General features: G+C 35.1%; 1 protein-coding gene across 2 annotated transcripts; it reads left to right on the top strand.

Annotated features, from left to right (window-relative positions):
* Positions 1-1978: 1978 nt before the first annotated feature.
* Positions 1979-7509, top strand: LOC143546855 (uncharacterized). 2 transcript variants are annotated; one of them, XM_077038420.1, is made up of 7 exons: positions 1979-2236; positions 2340-2859; positions 3539-4720; positions 4860-5184; positions 5282-5546; positions 6938-7150; positions 7248-7509. In XM_077038420.1, the coding sequence occupies exons 2-6, from the start codon at positions 2425-2427 to the stop codon at positions 7131-7133; spliced, it is 2403 nt and encodes an 800-aa protein (XP_076894535.1). In that variant the 5' UTR covers positions 1979-2236; positions 2340-2424; the 3' UTR covers positions 7134-7150; positions 7248-7509. The 2 variants fall into 2 exon arrangements, with proteins under 2 accessions (XP_076894535.1, XP_076894536.1); XM_077038421.1 differs by having other exon boundaries at positions 1979-2859.
* Positions 7510-9211: the final 1702 nt, after the last annotated feature.

Here is a 9211-nt window from a genome sequence, read left to right as displayed (position 1 = left end):
GTGTCTCCTTGGGTTCCTTACTTCCTTTCAATTTTATTTTCTGCTTTGAAAAATCTAAGGTGTTTTGAGTTTGTTTTTTCAATGTGCATCGTTTGTGTTTGTATGTTTATTATCAAAGTTTGTGTATAATATTGTAAAGATTTTATGAAGGTTTGACTGTAAGGTTGTAATGAGATGCTCATGTCTAAAATTTGGTAAACAGTACAAAATGTTTGATTTTGTTTTTTTTTAGAACAAACGAGCAAGCCACCTGAACATGCTAAAGGTGTGTTTGGGATTGCTTATTTTAGTGAAAAATGACTTTTTGTTTAAAGGACTTATAAAGTTATGAATTTTTTAAAAGAAGTTTTTAAAAAAGTGTTTGGATTAATTTATATGTTGGGGGAAACCAAAATAACTATAAAGGACACTCTTTTTTAAAAGGAGTGTAATGGGTTTGAGGGTTAAAGGGGTATAATGGGTAAATCAAACCCATTAAGTTAATAAGTTACATATTCCTAACTTTTCAAAACCCCTTTATTTTGCCTTCTCCATAAGTTAAAATCCATAAGGCCTTATGGTTTGCCAAACACCTTATACACCTTATTAACTTTTCAAAAAGTTTATAAGTTATAAGTTGATGAAAATAAGGAATCCCAAACACCCCCTAAGATAGAAAATACAACCATTGTCTACAACTCTACATGTTACTCTTTTAATGCATTGTTACAAGGTTGTGCTCCAATAAAAACGCACATCAATTGTACAATACACATTGAATTCATTTTGATGTAATTTTACAAACATGTGAACGCTTTAGGTCCAGAGAACTTATAGATGGGTAGCCATTTTCACAGAAAACAAAAATGAATAAATTTTCATGTTTATAATATGCATGTTGTTACTACTCAGGTGGGATGAATGCAATCGTTACAAACGTCATAAAATCAGCTTAGAATATCCTTGATTTTATGATGCGTTCAAATTCAAGTATGAACAAATATTTATATTTATATTTATATTTATTTTCTTGTTTGCATGGTTAGTTTCGTACGCTAGCTACCTAACAATGAAAGATGGGTGAAGAAACCAAAGACACACATAGCTTGCTGGTGAAGGATTGATTTCACTTTGGTCCAATCACTGGACTCCATTTACAAAATTCACGAATTAAGGAAGGGCATAAAATTCGTAGATTACAGCTTAACGTACATAGAAATTGTAGATTTTATATATGACGTGGATATCTTTCTGAATCGTGTGATCACTTTCAGATAAAAGTTAACTTTGCACGAAATCAATTACCAAATTACCAGATAAGACAATTTTCTTTTTCAAAGAATACGAAATTATGATATGTGAAGGTCGATATCTCAAATTGCTACTATCATGAGTTTGACAAAAGAAGTAGGATATTCTTCTTCATCGTCATCGAGGCTTGGCCCAAAAAAAACCAGAAATGGTGATTATTCTTTTCAAGGGTAATGGTATAATAATTAAATTTGTATGAAAATATTACATGACTTGTAAGAATTATGTTAAACACTTAAACCGAGCTTATTATAAGTTGGTATGTTTGTATTTATATGGCCAACGACTCAACGGTGATGTACCTAATGTGTTATATTTTATGTGGATATATCTAATTTTAAAGTGTTAATGCTTAATCCAAGTGACTTCAACATAAGCCGAGCCAAGTTTCTATGTCGTTTCTCCAACTGTAATTGAATAATCAAAGACAAACATCAAGGATAAGTTCTAGATTTTCAAATTAAAGCATGATAACAAATGTAAAGATTTATACTAAAGTTTTTAGCAGATGTTTTGTACCAAATTTAAGTTTCACTTTAAGATCGCACGGCATAAATTTTGATCAAACAAATTTGCTCGATATCATATTACGTGGGTGGCAAACATGCGGAAGTTTCGGGTAAGTTTACATTTAAATAATAAACGAGACTGTTGATTTGGAAGAACCTGTTCTTTTGGAAATTAGATTACTTTATATTTCTCTTATTGACTAGGAGTCAACTTGGTATCTTCTTTCCTTAGCAGCCTCATCTTACTTTATTTTGTACCTTTTAATGATTAATTACTCTTTGGAGCTTTTGTAGATACAAGGCTTAGTCTGGTGCCTATTTAAATACCAAAAACTAAACTTGATCTGTTATTGGAAATGAAGAATCAGGAGTTGATCGATGTGGTGTTTACGTGGTCGGTTAATGATGTACTCAACAAAGATCTTAACAGGAACAAGGTTAGTTGTTTTATATGCATCAAAATATATATACTTTGGTTTAACAAACAAGAAGTAATAGTTTTGGTCTAAATGTAAATCTAAAATTTAGTCTATCTAACAGGTGACAAAAATCCCACAAAAATTCTCATCCTCAACTGATTACACCAGCTCGTTTACCACTACTCGAAGAAACCCGTGCTCAGTTAATGTCCGGTATGAACATAATCTCTCGAGCATCTACTCGTGGGATTCGGGTTAGAATGGAAACAAAAGATATTAAGTTCCCTAATAACCACTCGTATAGCGTATCGTTGGAAAAGAAGACTAGAAGTGATAACTATGAGCCTGAGGTTGGAGATCTCATTGTGTTGACAAATGTAAAGCCAAGATGCGTTAATAATCTTAACCCGTATGTCATTGCCTCGGTCCAAAGGGTCAAGAATGAAGATCATGGCACAATCCAAGTTATATCAACAAAGCCCATACCGTTTTCCGGGAAATTACAAGAAAGGGAATCCATGTTGTTTGCGGTTCATCTTATGAACTTGACTACGAATACACGTATCTGGCAAGCTTTGCACCCTAGTTTGGATGGGAAGAACATGAAAATGATCAATAAAGTGCTTCAAAGTGACCCAATGGTAAGAATGCTAGTGATTTTAGTGTAATTGAGGATTAACTTGTTGATCAAGTTAACTGTAATATGAATCTAAATAAGTCGGGTGTGGGTGCACACTTATTTGATCTTATTATAATTTATAATCTTGTTGGTACTTAGGAGCAAAACCCCTAAGTCATGGGGGTTCCAAGGGGGGAAACGCCCCTGGTAGTAGGCTCCAGGGGACAGAGCCCCTGGCGGGAGTCGAGCTTGGAAATGTTATATTTTGGACATATGTTGCTTCATTAAAACCGTATCAAAAATTTAATTTACTTGAATTTGTTTTAATTTTAATGAAATCAACAGGAGCGTCATTTGTTGTTCTGAAATTTGTTGTTTTGAAATTCAAAACATGCATGTTTGACCCAACCCTAATATCATTCATCTTGATCATACGAAATTGTTCTCTGGTTCATTATTCTCACCAAAAATCATATTTGAATCTTGCTCTCAATTTCTGAGTTTTATTTGATCAATTCATTTGTGAACCGCAACTAGTTTTGATTTGAAAGTGTGATCACGAATCTCAGAAATCCAAGATATATACTCGTTTTAGAAAATTCCCCTAACAAAGAATCCATTTTCACATACTTGATTTCATATGAGACTTGAATTATGACTTCACAAGACTAATATCATGGAGTGTTTATTTCAATTTTCAGAGTAACAAAAGATGTTCAGTATGTTCGATTAAAGATACTAAGAAATCTATTTCACCGAATTTGCAAAAAGCCATGCACACTTTTAATTTGAATTCATCCCAAGAAACCACAATATGGAGTTGCATTACCGCTAGAGAATGCGATCACCAAGAGACTATAAACCTGATATGGGGTCCTCCAGGGACCGGAAAAACAAAGACAGTCGGTTGGCTTTTATTCGTTCTATGGAAAATGAAATGTTGCACACTAACTTGTGCTCCTACAAACAACGCTGTGTTAGAAGTTGCAAATCGTTTTTTGAGTCTTGTAACAGGTTCACTTGAGTATGATAAGTACGGTTTTGGAGACATAGTCGTGTTCGGGAATGGTAAGAGAATGAAAATTGATGATTTTCAAGAACTTGGTCAAGTGTTTCTTGAAAACCGCATCTCTTTTCTTGCTACATGTTTGTCCCCTACTTTCGGTTGGACAAGCAAGGCGGAATCAATGATACGTTTGCTAAAATTCCCAAATAGTGAATACAGTTTGCACGTAGGCGGTGAAAGAAAGGTGGATGACGATGAAGAAAATGATGATCTGAAGCTTGACACGTACGGAAGAAACATATTTTTGAATGAAACGCTGGCGGAAAACATGAAAACCAATTATAATAAGTTATCTATTAGAGAGTTTATCACAAAAAGATTCAAAGTTCTTGCAGAAAAACTTATAACTATGCTTAGAAACTTGTACACACACATGCCAACTTCTTTTGTTAGTTTACAACTGGCAAAGAAAATAATGAGAGTTATCAGCTTGGTTCAATCAGTAGGTATTCAAGTTATCCAACTGCTTGGCATTTCTAAAGAAACGGTGAAAACATTCACTTTCACCGAGTTTCTGGTCACGAAGGAGTTTCTTCAAACAATCGAGGAAGTCCTTCATGAAACCGTTTCTTTCCCTAGATTCACAGATGATCAAGAAGCTGGAAATTTTTGCTTGAGAAATGCATGCCTGGTCTTCTGCACTGCCTCGAGCTCGAGTAGGCTGCGCACCCTTGAGACTAATATTGAATTATTGGTAGTTGATGAAGCAGGTCAACTTAAAGAATGTGAATCTATTATCCCTTTGCAACTCTCTGGTCTTTCTGAGGTTATACTCATTGGAGATGAAAAACAACTCCCTGCTACGGTTACAAGCAAGGTCCGAGTTGGGTAGCAGTTCAAAACATTTTTATGTACAATGAATTATTTTTATGGGTTGAAACGAGTAAGATTCGATTGACACGCAAACAATTTTTAGAAAATTTTGTGAATATTTCATCATAACCTGGACTTTGTAGATATGTGAGAAGGCGGAGTTTGGAAGAAGTTTATTTGAGAGATTAGTGTCGATAAAACACGCAACACACTTGCTAAATGTCCAGTACAGAATGCATCCCGATATAAGCTTGTTTCCAAACAAAAAGTTCTACGGAAACAAGCTACTTAACGGTCCAAATGTACAAGAAAAAAGTTACAAAAAACAGTTTCTTGATGGAGACATGTTTGGATCATACTCTTTTATTCATATAGCCCATGGGAAAGTTGAGTCTGACCAAACGAATAGTAAACGAAACATGGTGGAAGTAGTTGTGGTTGCTGAGATGGTTGCAAAACTTCATAAAGGTACCGCGTTTTTATTATTGATCAACTATTTATAAGATTAAAAATGACAATATTACGATAAACTCGACAAACATATTGTCTGCAACAACATATACAGAATCCATCAACAAAAAACAAAAGATTAGTGTCGGTTGTATTACACCATACAAAGCTCAAGTTACCACAATACAAGAAAGACTTGGGGACACTTATCAAACTAGAGCTGGAGGAGGTAATTTTTCAGTGAAGGTTGGAACCGTTGATGGATTCCAAGGTTGTGAAGAAGACGTGATAATCATATCAACTGTGACTGGTGTCGGGAATGGATCGATTGGTTTTCTTGGTATGCGTCGAAGAGCCAATGTGGCTCTAACCCGAGCAAGGTAACCTGCATAATTGTTTTAAATTTTGTATGGTGAGTTATTTGAAACAATGTTTTCATAATCGGACCAGTCATCCAAACGGCGGTCATACCAGTTCACTTTTGGATAGATCAAATTATGTTGGCTAGTATTTGACAAAACCCAGGCCAATCTAATTTTCAAAGTTTGTTTTTAACCTTTTAAACTTCGATTTTCTCATTAAATCATTATGGCTTATTTCCAAGTGTTAAATTTGATCTAAATAGGATATAAACAACTTAACCTATGTAAAGTGCCTTTCAAACAATTCATCATCATCATCATCATCATCATCATCATCGTACTCAGTATATCCCACCAATAGCAATGCTATGGTAGGGTCTGAGGAGGGTAAGATGTAGACAGCCTTACCTCTATCCCATAGGGATAGAGAGGCTGCTTCCGGTGAGACCCCCGGCTCGATAGTAGTTTTGAATCAAGCCTTGGACATAAGACACATAACACACAATCATCGGGACACCGGCTGATTGGTGCATGTGCATGTGCCTTTCAAACAATCAAGTGAAGTTATTGGATTTCATTTTCGTATTAAGCCGTTTATGATTTCACTGAAATTTGTGGATTTCATCCAAACGAATCAAGTTTGCAATTCAACCTTAGTGAGACTCGTAGTCTCAATATTTGACACAGTGTAAATATGATAATGTTAGAGATAGTATTATGTAAATGCATGGTTAAGTTTAGTATATAACCTGTTTCTTTATTAACCCTAATGATACAATCAGTACAACAAACCATTTCACACACACACAAAGGTGTTTTACTCTCAATAAACCTTCACACGCAACCCTCTATGTTTAGTGATGTAATCGAATAAGAGGTTTTACCTGATCACATAACACAATGGAATGTTGATAACTTTAAACTCAAGTAGTTAAAAATCACATATCAGCATGTGTTATCACATGATCATATCGTGACATGTTTTTTAAGCATACTACGAGCATTCTTCGAACAACATCTTTTAACAAAAGTTATACAATATGTATTCATCTCCACGATTCGAAGTTCCTGCTTCTTGATCCTTGTTCACTTCTTGTTGCCCTTCTAAAGTCAAACATGTCACAGTCATTAGTATGCATCTTGTGCACAATGACATAACCATTTGGCTAATAGTATTATTTTAACATCTAAACACTCTTTAATTATGTGTACTATGATCCCGGGATTCATATTATCCCAAACCAATACATATATAAGAATATACCACTTAGTTCCTATCTAACCCGGTGTAATGAGTTGAATTTATATTTTAGACATTTGGGACAAATTTACGAAATGATAGATGGACAACAATTCAAACTGGATCGGTTATGTAGTTTGTGGTTTACTTAATCTCTTGATTTATTAAGGCATTGTCTGTGGATACTGGGAAATGGAGACACTTTGAAGGGTAGCTTCCCGGTCTGGAAGAATTTAGTGGACAACGCCAAGGTTCGTGGTTGCTACCATGTGGCACACCAAGACAAGTGTCTGGGTCAATTGATCCCAAATAACTTAATCGAGCTTGAAAAATTTTATAGTGACGAAACATTGCACCGTCCCTAAGAAAAGCACAATGATGGGTACATATTTTCCATTACAAAGCAAAGTTGAAGCTATAACTTGAGATATGCCAAAGCTAAAAGTGTTTATTTTCTTTCTTGTTTTGAATTTTGAAAGGAATTTGGAGGTTCCAAAAATTAGGCCGAAGGTGGAAGTGAATAAGAACTTATCAAATCAAATGGCTGCAATGAGTTTGACAAAAGAAGTAGGATCTTCTTCATTACCGCCATCAAGTTCAACCGAAAAGAGTAATTATTATTCTTGTCAAGTGTTATAGTTTGTATGAAATATAATATGAGACTTGTAAGGATTATGTTAAACCGAGCTCAAAAGTTGGTATGCTTGTATTTATATGATGATTGATGATGTGTGTTTTTATAACGGTGTAAGGCCCCGTTACCGGTAGCCCTACTTTAGCGTTGGATTTACTCATAAACACAGTTCTACAGATCAGAGCTTATTAAAACTTTCGCGGAATATAAAAATGTAACTGTTTATTACAAAACATTTAATCTTTTCTTTAAAACCATAACATAAATCATCACATTAAAACATCATTTCTTTCATCTTCAAATGCCAGCCGTTCGATCCATGCCATGTGTCAACCTCATGCTAGCTCTTTAATCATATTCACCTGCGTGCATACTAAAACTCAGCTACGCTCAGTGAATTCTAGTTAATCAGGCGGCATACAATACATACACATATATTACATACATACATATCTTAACCTTGTATAATTATCCATAAGAGGACGTCACATAATATCTTTTAAAAGAACTATTACTATTTCCCTACTATTTATATTCTCCATAGAAGGACACTCTATATGTATATTCTCCATAGAAGGAACATCCTATATACTTTCATAGGATGAACACTATGCTTTCCATTAAAGGAACACTATGCTTTCCATCAAAGGAACACAGGGATTTCCATTAAAGGAACACTATGCTTTCCATTAAAGGAACACTATGCTTCCCATCAAAGGAACACGGGGCTTTCCATTAAAGGAACACTATGTTTTCCATTAAAGGAACACTCTGTATATTATCCGTATAGGGAACTCTGTATATAAGTTATCACTTAATATCCATATAAGGAGACAATCATAGCTATCCTTGGCAATACATGCAATATCCGAAGATCGTTCACGTATAGACAAGTAATCATCCCTGCATTTCATAAAATATCCATATCTTTATTTATAACCTAACGGTACATGCAGTATCCGAAGATCGTTCACGTACCGACAAACAATCATTCATACCGTACACATATATCACATAGGGCATACACTTATCACTTAGGATAAGTGTATTAACTGATCACATCGAGTATGCACACAGCCCCGAAAACATAACAAGGAAATGGGGCTAGAAACTCACCTGAACTCGGTTACTTCTTCTGCTAACGGTTACTCCTTCTTGAGCTGTGCGCGTCTAACTGTTTAATAATTACAGTATTAAGTACCGCTCTAGTCATCTCATTACTACTTAATTAGTCTTACACGTCTAAGCTGTTTTACTTCATTAAATCATTACCTGGTTAGTTAATCGTTACTCATTAACCTTTAAAGGTATCTTTCATAAATTGCCAAACTCCAAGGGCTGTTATGTAATTATATAATTTATTTCTAAGTCCAGGGACCATTCTGTCTTTATATTAAACTCCTAGTTCGTTACTTTGCCCTTAACGAATTGGGTAAAGAATCATCCTCTGATTCGCTAAGCTCCCATAACGAACTATCTAACGAATCACCCTCTGATTCGCTAAGCTCCCATAACGAACTAGCTAACGAATCACCCTCTGATTCGCTAAGCTCCCATAACGAACTAGCTAACGAATCACCCTCTGATTCGCTAAGCTCCCATAACGAACTAGATAACGAATCACCCTCTGATTCGCTAAGCTCCCATAACGAACTAGCTAAAGAATCACCCATAACGAATCACCCATAGTTCTTATCCAGACTTTGACTCAAGGGTCAAAGTCAAAATCGTCAAGAACACAGATTAGTCAACAGATCTTAGATCTGCAATTAAACCTTCGTTTCTTAACCAAAATCTCACGATTTTGGT

This window comes from Bidens hawaiensis, unplaced genomic scaffold (assembly GCF_021521415.1).
Source record: "Bidens hawaiensis isolate Kalapana, Puna unplaced genomic scaffold, B.hawaiensis_p1.1 tig00014471_1, whole genome shotgun sequence".
In the NCBI taxonomy this organism is placed as follows: Eukaryota; Viridiplantae; Streptophyta; class Magnoliopsida; order Asterales; family Asteraceae; genus Bidens; species Bidens hawaiensis.
This window is presented reverse-complemented; position numbering and strand designations above follow the sequence as displayed.